Raw genomic sequence first — 19,326 nt, forward strand, 5'->3', positions numbered from 1 at the left:
CTAACCATGACAAAAGGAACTGCGCCTAACCCATTCGCAGAGCACCCGCCGGACTCGCAATCGTCGAAACCTCGTCGGAAGAAGAAGAAGATGGAGAAGACGAAGAAGAAGGAGAAGAAGACGAAGAAGATGAAGAAGCAGGCATCTTAGAATAATCAATTTAAGACGTAATAAGTAGTGCAATTTTTTGGGATGTCTACACAAAATACGAGGTACAACATGATGTTTCGTATTGTGTTTAGACATCAAACGCCAGAAGACAACTGGTCGCCGTTGGTATTACAATGTATTTTGATGAAGTTATTTAGTTAGAATTACATTTTTCTATTTTAAAGTTACACTTTTGTTATTTACTGATAACACTTTTTTGCCTTAGAATGACACTTTTTCTCTTTGCAATTAGACAATTTGTTAGTTAAAATCACACTTTATTCAGTTAGAATTACAATTTTCTCTACTAAAACTACACTTTTGTAAGTTTAAATATGTTCTTAATTCAAAGTATGTAATTTTAAGTTAAAAAATGTAATTCTCACTAAATAATTTGTTATTTACAGTAACACTTTTTTTAAGTTAAAATATGTAACGCTTGACTATCATGACAAATTATGTTCTTCAAAGTACACAGTTATTACTGCAACATCTTTCAGATAGGTAAAACAACATTACTATCTTTTTATAAATAAAACTACTAAAATGACATTTTTGTCTTTTAAAATTACATTTATATTTTATGTAATGTAAGGTAAATCATCACGATATGGCCTGTTAGAATTACACTTCAAGGTTACAATTACAATTTTGTGTATTACGGTCACACTTTCTTCCGATCGATTTAGCTAACATATTACTCTATATTGTTGAAGTAGATACATTGAAAGACAGTTGTGGCTGCGTCTTGCTTGAGAGGAAAAGGCATTCTTTTATAGAATGTCGTAAGATTATTTACACAAAAAATAACTGTCTACATTAAGTTTGCTAACAGCTGCAAATAATACAAAATATGAAATAAGTGTTTACATAGCCAAGGGAATATTCCAACAAAAACAGAACTACTGAATTAAGGTTGTTATTTTTTCACATTGGGACGGGGCATCTCACGCTTCGTTGTAATACCTTCCACAGTTTGTCCTTCGTGCTAACAAAAGCTTTGACCTTCTCGAGCACACCTTCGCGCAAAATGTTCATGTCTCGCGCGAACGAGGGTAGCTACACTGGATCACCAAATAGCGCCGTGATTTCTTCTTCTCGAGATCTTCATCTTTGAAAAGGAAGACCCTCGTATAAGAGCATCGCCATCATGGTGAACAGACCCGACTCTGGTTGGTTGAGAGTTGGTGACATCCCGCTGAAAGGTATCTGGCGCAACACATAATTAGGAATTTCCCGTGCCCTAGTGTTCTTCTTTTCCTTATCCCGTGATTCTAAATAATCACTCACTGCGCTAGACTGCAAATATACATAATTACCCTATAAAAACTGATTGAACAAAAAAGATAGCATTCGGAAGAAAGCGATCGAAAATAACTTACAATTAAACGCGTTTGCTTTGCCAAATGCGACTTCTTCAAGTCGAATGCCTTTGCCCGTCCAAAGCAAGTCGACTGTATTTGATTTGTGATTGATACAAACGCATGCAAAATGGTCGTTAATGCAGAACGGGACAAATAGCAAGTCTGTTTTCAAGTTAACGGTGCGGTCGCTGTCGACGATGAAGGTGTCCCAGATCTGGTACAGGTCGTCATAGTTGCTGTCTGATTGTGTGCCTGGTTGCTCAAACGTCCCGAGCATACGCAACAGTAAATCCTTGAAAAGGCAATAGTGAACATGATTACTGTGTTTACATTGTCACCCAAAATTACACTATTGTCCCTTAAAATTACACTTCACACGGTTAGAATGACACTTTTGTGGATTAAAAGAACTAAAGTGAAACATTCACATTAAAACGCTGTAACTAAGAAAAGTGACATTCTAAGCAACAAAGGTGTAATACAAGTGGACATAAATATTATGCAATGATAAATGGAATTACCATGTGACGTATACCAAAGAATGACATCCTCATTTGGTCGCCATATTCCTCCTTCTCCAAATGGTTCATCAAAATCGACCAAAGACTCGATCACATTTAACGACATAAGGTTTTCGGGCATCAAGGACATAATGTCTTTTCTCCGAAGCGTTGCGTGACGGGTGTACTGATCCATTTGTTCACCTTGCACTCCGTAATATTAAAGATGTCGTTAATTAAAGTAAAATAAATGTCAAAAATAATCTGAGTATCCTTGAATAAAGAAGGCGTTAATTAAGCCGGCGTGATGAGACCGTTCATCATAAGTGTGGTCATCTAACAAGCAATAGTCGGCTACATGCTTCCTCCTGTTTTTAATATCCTTGATTAACGCCTGATTGCCCCGGAGCAGCTTCGACACCACATTTGTGTTGAGACCACCTCTACCACGATCGAGAGAGCAGCCCAACCCGTCCCCCTTTCCACGGGGATGGCTCTTGACGGCTGATAGCGCTTGACCAGATGGAATGCGCATGGCAACCGGCGTCACCTCCATAACGGGCTTTTCAAATTCGATTCGCGAGCACGTTTTGTGGACTCCGCCCTATGTCATCATCTGTTTTCCTCTTAACAACATTCAACTTTCTTGTCAACGGATGTCCAGGATCGTTTTGAAAAAACCAACCCCTGGTCGGGATATCTTCTCGACGATCGTTAATGTCACGGAGGACGAGTGTTGCAGCAATCTCAAGACGGTACAAACTCATAGCATCCTCTTTCCCGAGGTCACATTGAAAAGGGCTTCCGCGGTAGAACATCATATGTAGCATCATGAAAACACCACAGTCATTTCTCGAATACCCTTGACCTTGCCAAATTTGAACTCAATGTTGACAATCTTGAACCCGCTGACCTTTGCCCCCTTAGACAGCCCTTTAGACACCAAATACTTCCCCATTATATTTGCCTGGACACAAAAAACGTCATTGAGTTAACGTAGTACGACCCACTAAAATTCGTTGACTTTTAAGATATCAAAGAAAAGAAAAGTGTGATTGTAGCAAAGACAAAGTGTTATTTTAACTAACATAAGTGTGATTGTAGCAGAGGAAAGTGTAATTCTAACAAAATAAAGGGTTATTTTAACAGCAAATGATGACATTTTAACGAGAAAAAAGTGTGATTTTATTAGACAAAAGTCTAATTGTAGCAAAGCATAAAGTGTTATTTTAGCAACAAAAGTGTGATTCTACCAAAGGGTCAAAAGTGGGATTTGTAGCAGAATAAAGTGTTATTTTAGCTTACAAAAGTGTAATTCTAACAAAATACAGTGTTATTTTAACAGACTACATTGTAATTTTAGCAAAGAAAAGTGTGATTTTAGCTGAGAAAAGTGTAATTCTAACAAGATAAAGTGTTATTTTAACATACTACATTGTAATTTTAGCAAAGAAAAGTGTAATTTTAACTGAGAAAAGTGTAATTCTAACAAGATAAAGTGTTATTTTAACATACTACATTGTAATTTTAACAAAAGGGTAATCAAAAGTGGGATTTCTCCAACCAAAAATGGATAAACTGTAATTTTAACAAAGAAAGAGTAATTGTAGATATCGGCCACTTACGGAAATACGCGCTATCCCTCCGTAAGGGAGCGTTTCTATTGGGTCATCCTACTTGCGGTTGTCGAGGTAGTCAATCTGCTCGGTGAGAAAGTTGATGCACACGCAGCTGTAGTGATCACCGTCGTCCGGATAAACGGGAGAAAGATCTCGCACCATGTGTTGCTAAGATCAGAACAATTAAAACTTAAAAACCATGAGACAAGATTACATGTTTTGTTACCTACCATGTCCGTATCAAGCTGGAATGGTGCACGACACATTTCAGCCCATGAATCCCAGCCACCAAAAATGTCTTCGTCTTTGTTCAACACTTTCCCAAGCTTTTGAGCGTCCCAAATCATAATTGCAGGGGACTGTAATTTGAAAAGTGTTAAATGCGTGAACAGATAATTAAAAGAACTATTTTATACAAATAAAGTGAACCTTTAACCAAAAAAAGTGTTAGAATTAACTCAGAAGGGAGATGTTAAAAGTATAATTTAAACAATCAAAAGTGAAATTCTAACGGCAAAAAGTATCATTTTAACGGACAAATGTGCAATTTTAACATACAAAACCAACGTTTTAACTTTAAAAAGTATAATTCTAACGGACAAATGTGTAATTTTAACACACAAAGGTAACATTTTAACTTACAGTGTGACTTAGTCCAAAGAAAGAACGGGATATGTCCGAAGGTTTCATGATGTGGTTGAGTAGCAAGCACCAACCATCAATAACACTGGTCATGATTTGCTCCCCAGGGTTCAAAGTTGCAATATCTTCCCGGGTAATGAAATACCACTCGCTGAATTGGACCAATTGTTCCCTACAACGAAAAAATGAAATTAGCCAACAAATATATATATAATTAGCAATGTTAAGAGGCTCTTGTAAAGAATAATACACTTACAACTCGTTAAACACGTCTGACTGATTGAACGCATAGTCAATCACATATTTCATCGTCATTGAACATTGGCACTAGGAGCTCCCGACTGAATGCTAGGTTTCTCGTCGCAAAGCACAAATCGGGATTAGGTGCCCCACAATCAAGAGAACACCCAAGGTTCTCAATGACGTGATCCATGCATGGTAAGGGCTCACTCGAGTGAAGTAAAAAAGGATGGTAGCTCAGATCACCGTGAGGGACGACGGGACCGGGATAGGAATGTCAACGTTCTCGCCTCGGAAGAACGTCACCGATACCTCTCTTCTCTCGACAGTCCCTTCCGAAGACTTCCCGGCAACGTCCTCAACTGCCGCATCTGTAATAAAAATAGTGTTATTAGGGCATCAGTAAGTAAGTGTAACTGTGGCAGAGAAGAAAGTATAATTCAGTAGACAAAATTATAATTCAAACAAAATTGAGTGTTATTTTATCACAAATAAGTGTAATTTTAACTACAAATAGTCTAATTCTAGAAGACAAAAGTGTAATTGTAAGCTACAAAAGTATATTTTTAACTTAAAAAAGTGTAGTTTTTAGTAGAGAAAATTGTAATTCTAACTGAATAAAGTGTGATTTTAACTAACAAATTGTCTAATTGCAGCAGAGAAAAGTGTCATTCTAAGGCAAAAAAGTGTTACTGTAAATAACAAAAGTGTAACTTTAAAATAGAAAAATGTAATTCTAACTAAATAACTTCATCCACGGCATTACCTCCGTGATCCTTCAGTGCAGCCCCATCCACTACCTTCTCTACCACTGTCTGAGAACTTATATCCAAATTTGGCTCATCATTATTCCAACCCTCCTCATTTACAGTCGGCACAGATATTGGGTGCTCCTCGAACAGTAGCGTTTATTTTGCAGAAGAATATACGGTGCTTGTCCATTCTACGTCCATAAATTCCTTTGCTCGCAACGCATATACATATTCAGCTGCTCATTTTCCTTTAACACCCGCTCGTCGGTGGTTTCGCCTCCGCCGTTTTCGCACCCTCTTGATAATGTTGTTCGGCTGCGCGCTCTGCATCGCATATCTCAGCAGTAGAGAACATCAACTGAGTGGCGGGGGGGGGAACTTCTGTGTTCTGAACTTCCGCCAAAGCATTATCCGCCTTCTCAGTCTCCCCGGCATCAGGCCCTCTAAATTCCAAAGATTTAGAGTCCACTTGTGACAAAGATCGTGTAGGGTTGCAGAAACCACAATTGAACTTGAACATTGGAGACCAGGTTCAGCATTACCCTTCCCAATCTTGTCATCATCCTTTCCCGCCTCGGCATTCAGAGCTTCACTCACATACACAACCGCTCCCGTAGTGTCGGAGGCCACATTCACAAATTCTCTTACCTCTCCAATTCCATGGTCTTCTCTGGCCGACCTTTCAGCTCGGCGGTCTGCTTCAATAATCTCCGCAGACGAAATCAGCAGTTGAGAGACAGGTGGAACAGCGTCGGTGGGCCCATCGTCCTCATTTTTTTTTCCCGCTATCTCATTATCCCCGCCACCGCACGTCCGATCCATCTTCTCGCTCTTCTGCGGCCTCATTTTTTTTTGTCGCTATCTCATTATCCCCGGCCACATGCACGTCCGATCCATCGTCGCTCTTCTTCCTTTGTACCGCAGCATTCGCATAGAACTTCTTCTCGGCCTCATCAAGCTCTTCTTTTGAATATATATCTTCCGAGCTTCGCGGTCAAATTTTGGTGGTTCTTTAACACCACCTTTCCATCCATCCGCCTTCCTCCTTCGTATATAACGGAAATCTCACGAGTACTACCAACATCCACGTCGGTGTCCTTACTGTACTCGTCTCTGTGACCAGTGTCCGTAAATTCAGCGGAGTCGTAATATTGCACGGCCTCCATTATCTGTTGTGTAGACACCTCCAGTGCTTTCTCACTAGCTGCATCATCCGAAACAATTGACGCGGCCACCGGGCCTTCACGGTCTCTACCAAGATCTACAGTCACCTCTTTCTCATTATCGGATCCATCATCCTCCATATCATCACCGTCCTCCTCATCGCCAACATTATCAACATCCTCGTCATCTCCCTCGTCCTCATCACCATTGTCCTCCTCTTCATCATCGTCACCAACATGCTGCTCGTACCCGTCGTCATCTACCTCATCATTCTCGATCATCGATCACCTGGACTTTGTTGCGAGCAGTCCGATTTCACGGAACGATTTATTCGTTGACCATCTCTGCATTTCCACAAAGATAATCCTTCATCCTTTGGCTTTGAAAGAATGATTGCGTGCATTGTGTAGCGACAGGGTCACTAGGATGGTTCATCCCTCCAGTTAACCTTTTGAGCGTCATCATGCATCGCATACCATGAATAGAAGACAAGTAGCATTCCTTTGCATCTTCAAGTAAAGCTCATGCACATCCTACATTAAAATACAGATAATTGGACAATTGTTCAGTCAAAAGTGTTCATTAAAAAGTATAATTTTAACCTTAACAACTGTAATTCTAAGGTCCAAAAGTATAATTCCAACGGACGAAAGTGTAATTGTATGCTACAACAAGAAATTATTAACTTTAAAAAGTATTATTTTAACGGACAAAAGTGTAATTGTAACATACAAAAGTATAATTTTAATCGTAAAAAGTATAATTTTAATCGACAACCTTGTATAATTTTAACTTTAAAAAGTATTTTTTTAACGGACAAAAGTGTAATTGTAACATACAAAAGTATAATATTAATTTTAAAAAGTATTATTTTAACGGACAAAAGTGTAATTGTAACATACTACACTATAATTTTAACTTTAAAAAGTATAATTTTTATCGACAACCTTGTAATTTAAGCAATTATCGATTAATATCGCAATTACAATTGTAGTGTAATTGTAGTGAAAGAAAAAGTATCTTTAAAACATTAAAATAGCACTTACATCTCTGCCCGAGCTTTCAACTCCTCGTCATCATCAACACCAGGAAGGGAGTTCAATCTCGATGAACTTCTTCCGTCCGAAGTTGAAGTCACTTGTAATGCCGTATCCCTAACCACATTTCCAATGGCCAACACTTGGTCGTTATCGTGCACCCCACCAATGCTTAACAGTTCTTTTTGTAGGCACCGAGGATACTTAACCACGGACCAAGTTAGCCGACCCAAACGGCTCTTGTCAAGCTCACCATGTAGTCCGTCGAAAGCGTCGCCGGTCCCAAAGTGCTTAATGAGGGGGGGGTGTGGCGACAACTCTCACCACGGAAATCGAAACGTTGAAAGTACGTAATCATTAAGAAGGGGATACACCCCAGCGTACCGTTTATTTTCACCGATGATCCGCGCAGCCTTCACCAAATTTTCCAAAGACATAAGAACACCAATCGTACTGCGTAATCGAGTCCACATCTTCAACAGCTCTCAAAAGCTTGAAGTCAACCCCACTGTATGACGTTGGAGTTAGGAATGATGACATTGCGAGCAGAACAAACAGCCTGCAGAATTGCGGACCTCCTTTTTGTATTTTTTTTTAAAATATCTTGGAAGACAATTCCTAAATTAATGCCTTCATTAACCCCTTTTATGTTGTACGCTTTTCGCCATTTATCTTTCAATTGCTTGTTCTCCGGCGCTTGAGAATCCTTTTGGCGGCCCGTAGGTACTAGATCAAGAGTTTTAGGACCAAGTGGTAACATAAAACAGTCATACACGTCATGCTTGGTGACCATGAACTCCTTATCCTTGGCCCGAAAAATATACGATTCATCATCGAATGCTTTTAAAATCTTTAACGTACCCCATCGGATATGTTTTGAGCTTAAGCTCCAGAATACCACCGAAACCAATCCTCCGTACCGCATCTCGCTGTGCATCATTGAGCTTTTCAAGGAGCTCAACCATTTGCTTCGGCCGGACTTGATGACCACCTTTGCTATTTTCTTCGTGTCGGTTTATTTGGTTTGGCAACAACAAGCTCCTTACTCGACTTAACAGCACCTTTGCTTTTTTGGACTTGCCTCGATTTACCCTCATTTCCACCGACATCCGTTAACATTACTCAAAATTCATTGTTAAATACAAAAAAAAATAAGACAAAAAGAAAATTTAAAATTGTAGCAAAGATAAAGTGTAATTATAGCGACCACAAGTGTAATTCTAATAAAATAAATGGTTATTTTAACAGCAAATAAAAACTATCAAAGCAAAAGAAAAGTGTGATTGTAAAAGACAAAGTGTTATTTTAACTAGCAAAAGTGTAATTGTAGCAGAGGAAAGTGTAATTCTAACAAAATAAAGGGTTATTTTAACAGCAAATGATGACATTTTAACAGGAAAAAGTTTGATTTTAGTGTCAAAAGTCTAATTGTAGCAAAGATAAAGTGTAATTATAGCACCACAAGTGTAATTCTAATAAAATAAATGGTTATTTTAACAGGAAAGAAAACTATCAAAGAAAAGAAAAGTGTGATTGTAGCAAAGACAAAGTGTTATTTTAACTAACATAAGTGTAATTGTAGCAGAGGAAAGTGTAATTCTAACAAAATAAAGGGTTATTTTAACAGCAAAACGAGTGACATTTTAACGAGAAAAAAGTGTGATTTTAGTCGACAAAAGTCTAATTGTAGCAAAGATAAAGTGTTATTTTAGCAACAAAAGTGTGATTCTAACAAAGGGTCAAAAGTGGGATTTGTAGCAGAATAAAGTGTTATTTTAGCTTACAAAATTGTAATTCTAACAAAATACAAAGTGTTATTTTAAAGACTACATTGTAATTTTAGCAAAGAAAAGTGTGATTTGAGCTGAGAAAAGTGTAATTCTAACAAGATAAAGTGTTATTTTAACATACTACATTGTAATTTTAGCAAAGAAAAGTGTGATTGCAGAAAGAGAAAGTGTTATTTTAGCATCAAAAGTGTAATTCTAACAAAAGGGTAATCAAAAGTGGGATTTCTCCAACAAAAGTAGGATTTCTCCAAATAATATGACTAATCTTAATGAATATGAACATATATACTCAAAACGTTAGTTGACAAAATACAGTGATAAAAAATAAGCGCTGCGTTCATGTCCTAAATGTGCTAAAAATAATCGGCTAATCAAAATGAAGAAACCAAAAACAGTGATCAAATAGAACAATACATCAACAATGGTGACAAAGTATCGTGATCAAATACTGATCCAATAGCATAACAATGTCCAATAAATTAAAAAAAAACGTCTAAATAAATGAAGAGAACAAATAATAAAACCGTAAAAACCCAGAAAAAAATCATAAAACTATAAAAACCCCCAAAAAAAATACCTTCTGAAGTGTTTGAATGGACGACAATGGCAGTTTGCAAGTGAGCAAAGAAAATGGAGAAAAAAACGATAATAAGGTAGCAAAAAAACGATAAATTTGGGGGATTTTTAGAGCAGTTTCGTCTTGAAATGAATGTGGTTTAATTTGGGGCAAATGTTTTGGGGGAAAATTAATTTTGAATAATTGAGAGATGGAAAGTGGGGGGAAGTTTTTAGGACGTGTGTGTGTGTGATGTTTTGATTGACAACCTGCTGCATGCATGCTAATACCCACCCTATGAGTGGTAGGAGGAGAGAGGTAATTATTTTAGCCATTAGAATAATATTATTAGTTGCTTTTTACTTTTAATCTAAGCCATTCAATAACATGATCTAAGGGATGACAATAGAACTCATGGACTCAAGTGTAAGACATGGACTTAGATGATCTTATTACTATATATATATATATATATATATATATATATATATATATATATATATATATATATATATATATATATATATATATATATATATATTGTTGTAACGGAGGCATCTCGTTACCCAAACAGTTAATTGATAAGGCGATAAGAACAATAAATAACGAATGTAAATAAAGTTGACACAAAGATTTACGTGGTTCACCAGTAAAATAACTGGCCACGTCCACCCTGCGAGGAGATCAAATTTCACTATAGTGGAGAAAATAGTACAACAGTAGACCGATATACACGCGCTCAATATGAGCCAAAATTATACCCTATTCTACAAACAAATATAGTAGTCTCAAAGGAACAAAAGAGACTACCCCAATAAGACGAAGGACAAATAATCTTAACGCCTATCAAGATCTGAACAAACTCCTCCGATCTTCAAAGACAGACGAACACCAATAATAGAGCCCGTAACAAACTGAGTTTTCTTCTTCAGAAGGAACCTCACAAATCGACCCTCTTTATTGTGCTCTCAAATCTCTCTCTTCATTAACCTAGAATAAAACTTGGGTCTTTATATATATTTATTCCACCCAAAATAAAATATCTAGACTAATAAAGAATAAACTAATAGAAAATTATTAAGTAATTTCCTAATCCGAGACAACTAACAAAACCCACGAAAATATCTTACGTCAAAAGTCAAACGCAAGAAACAATGCCTATTAAAAATCAATTGGTCTCCCTTGTGACGGGTTACCATTTATGACGGATATTTTGTGAGATAAAATGGTAACAAAATGGGTTAGTGGAGAAAGGGGACCACATGAATAGTGTTGCAGAGAGAGAAAAAGTGGGTACATTGTGAGGTAAAATGGTATCCGTCTTCAGCTTGTGACGGATATGTCATGTCTTCAATGAGAATTTGTGATTAAAAATAGCAGGAGGTTCCACCACTTGCTCTTCTAAACAAAAAAAGGCATAGTAAACACGGGAAACAAACACGCACACATGTACGTAAATTAGTGCCTGCCAACAGAAGTATGTGCGACCCACATGAGTCACGGCAATCCCCTTTGTCTTTGCTTCTAATTAATTTGTTACTTGTCTTAACTTAATCCGTCTTCGACACAAATTCAAGGCACAAATTCCTAACATATATATATATATATATATATATATATATATATATATTTGTGACTTACAAAACTATCTCTTAAGAAGATAGAAGTATTTCTAAGAGATAGAGTGGGAGTAGATCGTCACAAACATGTCTTATTGTTAATGTGTTACTTTTTGAAAGTAATAGAACTATAATCTATTGAGATAGAGTGGGAGTAAAGTACACATGTCTTATTGTTAATATGTTACTTTTCGAAAGTAATGGAATTATGACCTATTGAATGATCAATTGCGAGTAGTCCCAAATCAACTTTGTTGCATAATAGCCATAGCATTACAATCTCAAGAGTAGATTTACTTTAAGGCGGTGGTCTCTTTAAAGTAAATAAAGCTTTAGAGTACCTAAATGCATAGATTTACATGAAGATGTTGATCAAGATAAATCATGTTAGGAATTGCCACATTTCATTTTGATAAAGAATGGCAAATGATATTAAAAATTCGCTTTTTTTAAAATGAGAATTTAGAGAAGGATGTGTACGGAACACAAAACCTTAGATAAAGATCTAAGAATCCTAACATATTATGCAAAGCTTACTTAAGCGATCCTACAATGGTCTTAAGCAAGCATCAAAGGATTGTAATAATCATACTTTTCATTCATGTGATAATTGAGAATGGTTCATTCACATGATTGAAGAATCATGTTTATACATGATGTTAAGTGGGAGCCAGAATTATTTTTCCCATGTCTTATATGTTGATAACATATTACTCATTGAGAATAATGTACCAATGTTCTCCCATGTGAAAGAGTGATTGGGAGACTAGGAAAAGGTGTAATATATTCTAGATTTCCGAATCTATGTGTTAAATTTGAGAGAATATTGGCATAGAGTCGAGAGCCTTATGATGATAAGTTCTTTCATGTCTTAACCATCAACAAGGTTGAGTAGGGTATTCATATTGATGAAAGTGGAATTGCTATGATAGAGTCATAGTCATTCACTAAACCTAAATAAGTTGTTGATCACATGAAATCGATTTCTAATGTTTCCGCCATTAGAACGATTATGTATGCTATTAAATGCACACGCCGTGATATATCATATGCTTGGAGCATAATAAGTCAATAACAAGCTAATTCGAATGAAGGTCTTTTGAAAGCCTTAAAGAACATCTTTTAAGATTCTTGAGAAGAATTGAGGATTCGTTCTTATGTTTGTATGATATACTAAGTTGTGTGTTGAAGGGTTACAGAAACTTTAGTTTTCAAACCTATAAGGATTTATCGAAATCCCAGGATGATTTTATTGACTTAAGACTAAGAGACTAGAGAAATGTTTTAGTTTCAACCATTGCAAGGTCTATAAACGGAATCTAAGTACATTGTGATAAGATGGTCAACATAGGGAGTGAGAGTAGATCCCTCTACCAAAGACTTTATCACAAGTTATATGATAACAGTGGGAGCATCCTCCTAGTAGAAGAACCCATGTCTAGTAAGAAGACTAGACATATACTTAGATAAATTCATGTCATTAGAAATAACATTGAATAGAAGGAAATAACAATTCATAAAGTTGGACTGTATGGATACATGGTATATCCACTTATCAAGCTTTTATTGTATTTTAACTAGTGTATAAGGTACACTATAGATTATAAGATATGAAGTAGTAATAATGTATTGACTATTCATATATGATAATCACATTTATCGTTTGAGTTTCTTTAAACTCATCCATTACTTTTTATATCCAAATGGGTTGTTGAGACAATATTGAACCCCATTGAAGTGAACTGGATTGACATAGTATGCGTCCCTGGTTACTTATAGGAGGTGACGTCTCGAAGTGACTAGAGTGTGATGCGATTGATGGCAAGTTCAAGTGCCATAGGGTCATATGGGATGACTAGTCGATCACATAGACAGACTGTATGAGACACTCTGACGGGCAGTGACCACTTATAGAGTTCTGGAAATTCATAAAGCCTGGTCGCGGCAAGAGCTGCTATAGTGATCTTATGAGTCGATTCTTTTGACTAGAGACTATTCGCCCAAGTTGGCACAAGTTTCTGATTGGTTTTGATTTATACTCTACAACTGTCGTAACTGAAGTCAAATGAGTATATTTTGGGTCATGATGAACTATTGCTATACGAAGGGAATAGTGCGATAGGAATTGTCCATCCCCTTGTCAGCGTTATTTGAAATATTAGGGCCACTCGAGGAGTAGTGAACTGAAAATGCGTGGCCACGCTCGGAAGGTATCTACGATAGATAATTCCGGTCAGACAGTTACTCTCCAGACCGAGGAAACCACTCAAGATATGATCAAATGCAAGTACGACCTGCAAGACACCTTGCATTGAGTGAGAGATTGTAATAGGACAAGAGAATTGGTGGGCACACTTGTCTCAGACAAGTGGGAGATTGTTGGAGTGTGTGTCCTCAACAATAGTGCGATCACATGTTTAAATCTCAAAATAAGAATACGTAAGGGATGATTCATTTATATAGTCAACTAATCAACATTAATCAGTAATGATTGGCTAATTGTCGTTTAACGGTTGTGATCAGTTGATCCCTTAAGGTCACACCTAAAGGATGAGACCCAAATAAATAATTAATTAATTGTATTCGATACAGACTAATTAATCCGAGGTTGTAAATTTTACTAACTAGCTATTATGGGACCCATTATATATTGATATAACGATAAAATATTGCTCAATAAGTTGAGTAAATATATGTTTATTAATTTGTCACATAATTGTTGTATGTTCAAATTAATATTTAATTATATAGGATAATTAAACATAAGACCTATAAGTATTTGTGGGATAAATATTATAAGACAAAAATAGACCCATATATACTCAAGTGCACCGTCCAAAGTGTGAAGATGCTTGAATTTTTGGTTTTGTCATTTTGTTGTTGGAAAGATGCTTCAACATCTTATGACACACTTTATTCTAGCTAGCCTATTACCTACACTAAAGCATAAGCATGTGATATTTGGAGAAGACCAAAATACTCTACATAAGAGCATTTGGACGGTACATCACTAAGAGGAGAATAGTTTTGTTCTTCTCATTTTTATAATCTACCTTTCTCTCAAAATATCATACAAGCAAAACCTCAAAAACCACTCAAATACTAATATTTGTGATATATTACTAGTGTAGGAGTATTGGTAATATTAGTAATAATTAAGGGTACATTACTACATAATGTCTAGTTAATATTCGTAGTAACTTTGGGTCAAATCTTGGGTGCAACTAAGAGGAGTGTCTCTATGCTTGAGACTTGAAGATTTTGGAGGATCATCCCATATTATTTGAGCTCAAGAACAAGTGAAGGTAGGAGACCTTACTTGTGCCCATTTCAAACCATTTAACAATGTACGAATCATTGTTTTCTTATTTTTATTCCTTATTTAGTTATGCATGCACTAGATCCTTAGAACACAAGTTAATATGTTAATTAGTTCACCATTAGAGATGTCTAATAATAGGTATATGAACCTAACATAATTTTTGGAGATTTGTAAATAACATGTGAAATGTTGAATTTTCCAAATTAGACAATACAATTGTTCATGGTATATATTACTCAAATTATGAATATTTTCTGTTTATAGAAAATAGGCAAATTCCACTTTTTTCAATTGCTTGAGCCTTTTATGTTATTTCAAATACCAGAGTATTTCCTAAAGCATTGTTTAACCCAGGGTTGCCGAATTCATAATACACATAATTCGTAATTCGCTCAAAATAGGGAATTGAATACGCAAAGTATTTCGTAAAAAGCAATTCGCGAATTCATAATTACTAATACGCTTCATTTGTATGATATATGTATGTATCAACTAGAACCAAACATATTTTGAAGAAAAAAATCAGGAATTAAGGCAAATTAAAAAAGTTCTATAGAGATAAAGTTCTCCCACTATGATCAGCAACTCTTCCGGTCTCCCACCGGGAGTGTCCACAACCCAAATAAACCTTCCTGAATCCGACACCATGATTGGCGAGTTCGACACTCCTTTCCCATCTCTGCCAAAAAAACTCAAAACGGAAGACTATGCATTTGAGTGAGTTTATTGTCATCCCCTCTAACCATACAGAATCCCCCAATCTGATTCCTCCCAGCAATGGTCCTATTTAAAATCCCAGTATATCTTACAAAGACATCGTCCAAGGTTTTGGATCTGAATCTTTCATGTCGGAAGAACATTTTATTGAAGATATGGATTCTGATTCAGAGGATGATAAAGATATTGAAGAAGATGACGATATTCACTGCCCTCACATAACATTAACCAAAGACGAGAAAGCTAGTATTCGGAAACCATGGCGCCGTTCTCTCATAATAAAAATGTTCGATAAGAACATTGGGTACTTGTCCTTAATTAGAAAATTGCAAGCAAAGTGGTCCATCAGAGGGGAATTGACACTTACTGATCTTAGTTGCTCTTACTACATTGCTCGATTCACATCCAGGTAAGACTATGAATTCGTTATGACACAGGGTCCCTGGATAATAGATGACCATTACTTAACTATCAGAAAATGGGTGCCTAATTTTGTCCCATTGGAAGACAATATTAGATTCTTAACAGCTTGGGTTCGTATTCCGAATCTACCGGTGGAATATTTCAACGAGTCATTTCTCAAGAAGTAGGTTCAAAAATAGGAGAAGTCGTTCGCATTGATAAAAATACATCATCAGCGGAACGAGGACAATTTACGCGTATAAGTGTTGAGGTTGATATATCGAAACCTTTATTGTCAAAATTCCGTCTCAATGGTAAGATATACTGTATTTAATATGAGGGCGTTAAGATGATCTGTTTCAAGTGTGGAAAATTAGGGCATAATTTAGAAGAATGTCATAAGGACAAGGTCCTAGATTCGAGGCAAGATTCAAGTCTGGGGGCAGAGCAACAATACAACTCGTCTGATCAAAGGCAGGACAATTCAATAGAAGTAGGTCTAAGGCCAGAGGAGAAAGACGACTACGGCAACTGGATGATGGTTACAAAACCCCAATGAAAAAGATCAGTTAATGTTCAAGGAAAACAGAGTGCGTCCATTACTCCTTCCAATACTCCTAACACGATTTTTAATTTTGGCAACAATAATTCCAAGCAAGGGTCAAGATTTGAGATTCTACATAATCAAGAAATATTAATCGGAATGCGCAAATCTTGCCTAATAAAAATACTTCCCATATTTCTAATAATATTCCAGCTTTTTCTCCTCCAAATATTACTACTAATAATAATCAAAGACCTCCTTCTCTAAATAAACAAGCTAACAAAATTCTTACCCCAAATCGTCAATCTTTTCGGTCTACCAAATCTTCAGCCAAAAATAAAAATATCACCCCTTCTAATAATACCATCCTTACCAAAAACCCAACTATTCTGCAAGATATTACGAATATTCCAACTCCTACGCCAGAAGAAATTCATACGAAGCCACCCATAATCAACTCTCTTCTACCCCCTACTGCTAACATCCCATCCCGTGGTTCAGCTGACAGTACACATGGACCCTCATATACCATATTTGGATCTGAAACTCCCCCAAATCTGTCTTCCTCAACTACCGAGGTTTGAGATGATACCTCCCCAACAGACGTTCTCAATGTCAGTTTGGAAGGAGATTCTCGTACCTTATATGGCGGTGATGGTTCCGGAGAGTCCATTGATGGACATCACATTCAGGGCCAGCGAAGAGGGCCCCTCGATTCTCCAGGTGGAGATGTCGATTCCATGGAACATTACCCAGATTCTATCACTAGTAAGTCGAACTTATATAATAAAATTACAATTTGTACCATTTTTAATGTCAGACAGAATCCCACCTCATCTCCAAACTTGTCCCCAATCACATGTATGGTATGGAACATACAAGGGACACGCAATAAGAATAAGATTAATGTTCTCAAGGAAGTGATTAAGACATATAAGCCCTTTGTTCTTGCCCTTGTGGAAACACATATGAATGGGGACCATGTCTTAAAGATACAGAAGATTATAGGATATAATGGGCATCATCGAGTTGATGTTGTCGGCTTTAGTGGAGGAATTTGGCTGTATTGGAAACCTGAGATTATTACTGTCACACCAATCAGTTCTACCTCTCAATTCGTTACAGTGGAAATAACACGAAATGGAGAGTTACCTTGGCTTTTCTCTGCGGTTTATGCTAGCCCAAACCCCAATAATTATATGGAGTTGTGGACTGAATTAGAGAATTTTGCTATTACTAATAACCAGCCATGGTTGCTAGCTGGGGATTACAACGAAACTCGCTCGATAACAGAAAGACACGGATGGGATAGTAATATGGCTTGTCGTTGTGCTCTCTTTAATAAGTGGATTGAGAACTGTCAACTTATTGAACTTGAATTCTCGGGTCCTTCTCATACTTGGACACGGGGAAACTCTACAGAAACTCGTCAAAGTGCTCGGTTTGACAGGGCAGTGTGTAATAGTGAATGGAGCATGTTGTTTAGCGACGCTAGTGTGCGACATCTTCCTGCCTTCTAATCAGACCATTGTCCTTTACTGATTTCTCCTAATGGATTCGCCCCGTTGCAATCCATTCAACGTTCGTTTAGATTTCAAGCTGCATGGATGACTCACGAAAATTTTTCGGAGTTTATTTCTTCTAATTGGCCGACTGGTAATAATTTAGTAACTAAACTATCGGATCTTTCTAATAATTACAAAGATGGAATGAAGAGGTCTTCGAGAATATTTTTAGACAAAAACGGGAGCTCTTGGCTAGGATTGAGGGCTGTCAGAAGGCTCTTTCTTTACGCAGGAATAGCTATCTTATTAAACATGAAGCGCAACTAAGGAAAAAACTAGACGAAGTTTTGGAGAGTGAGGAGCTTTTATGGTACCAAAAATCAAGGGTCGATTTCATAAAAGACGGGGACCGGAATACATCTTATTTTCAGGTTAGTACATTGGTAAGACGATGGCGGAATCGTATTAATTCCCTGAAGGATAGCGATGGTAATTGGGTTCTTGATAGCAACGAGGTAAACAAAATGGTGGTGGATTTTTACAAAAACCTGTACATCGATGATAGCGCTAATGAGGATGATGTCGATATCCCGTATGATTTATTTCCCGAGTTTAGCAATGAGCATTGGGACTGGCTCACAAAGTATTATTCACTAGCTGAAGTTTAGAGCATCATCCTCCATATGAGCTCGCTTAAAGCACCTGGCCCTGACGGTTATCAAGCGTTGTTTTACCAGAAACATTGGGCCACGATTAGGAGTGACGTGTGCACAATGGTAATGAATGCTCTCGAGGGTAAAGGGATGCCGAGCGGACTGAATGATACACACCTTGTACTTATTCCGAAAGTCACAGGCCCGGAATAGATTACCCAATTTCGTCCGATAAACCTCTGTAATGTTGCGTACAAAATCATAAGCAAGACCATAGCCAAGCGTATTAAAACAGTCCTCCCCATACTCATCTCGGAAAACCAAAGCGGGTTCGTTCTGGGGCGACAAATCACAGATAATATAGTTGTATTTCAAGAGACAATTCATACTATGAAGAAGAAGGGTAAAAAAGGATACATGACTATAAAAATCGACTTGGAAAAGACATATGATCGACGGAAATGGGACTTCATAGAAGCAACTTTAAAGGATATGTGTTTTCCTACTCTTCTTATAGACACGGTAATGGAATGCGTTACTACCTCGTTAGTGCAAATTCTATGGAACGGGGAGCCTATGGAAAAATTTAAGCCTTCAAGAGGAGTTCGACAGGGAGACCCTTTATCATCTTATCTATTTGTTATGTGTCTCGAGAAGCTCCAACAGGCCATTGATATTCGGGTAAGAGGAAAAGATTGGACACCGATACCAATTTGTAAGCAAGGTCCCAAGATTTCCAATCTCTTCTTC

The 19,326-nt window shown here is 37.0% G+C and overlaps 1 protein-coding gene across 1 annotated transcript; it reads left to right on the forward strand.

Moving 5' to 3' along the window:
* The first annotated feature begins 17,281 nt into the window (after positions 1 to 17,281).
* On the forward strand, positions 17,282 to 18,591 carry LOC141649619 (uncharacterized). The gene is made up of 2 exons (XM_074458303.1): positions 17,282 to 17,895; positions 18,123 to 18,591. The coding sequence occupies exons 1-2, from the start codon at positions 17,282 to 17,284 to the stop codon at positions 18,589 to 18,591; spliced, it is 1,083 nt and encodes a 360-aa protein (XP_074314404.1).
* The last annotated feature ends 735 nt before the right edge of the window (positions 18,592 to 19,326 follow it).

This window comes from Silene latifolia, chromosome 3 (assembly GCF_048544455.1).
Source record: "Silene latifolia isolate original U9 population chromosome 3, ASM4854445v1, whole genome shotgun sequence".
Lineage (NCBI taxonomy): Eukaryota > Viridiplantae > Streptophyta > Magnoliopsida > Caryophyllales > Caryophyllaceae > Silene > Silene latifolia.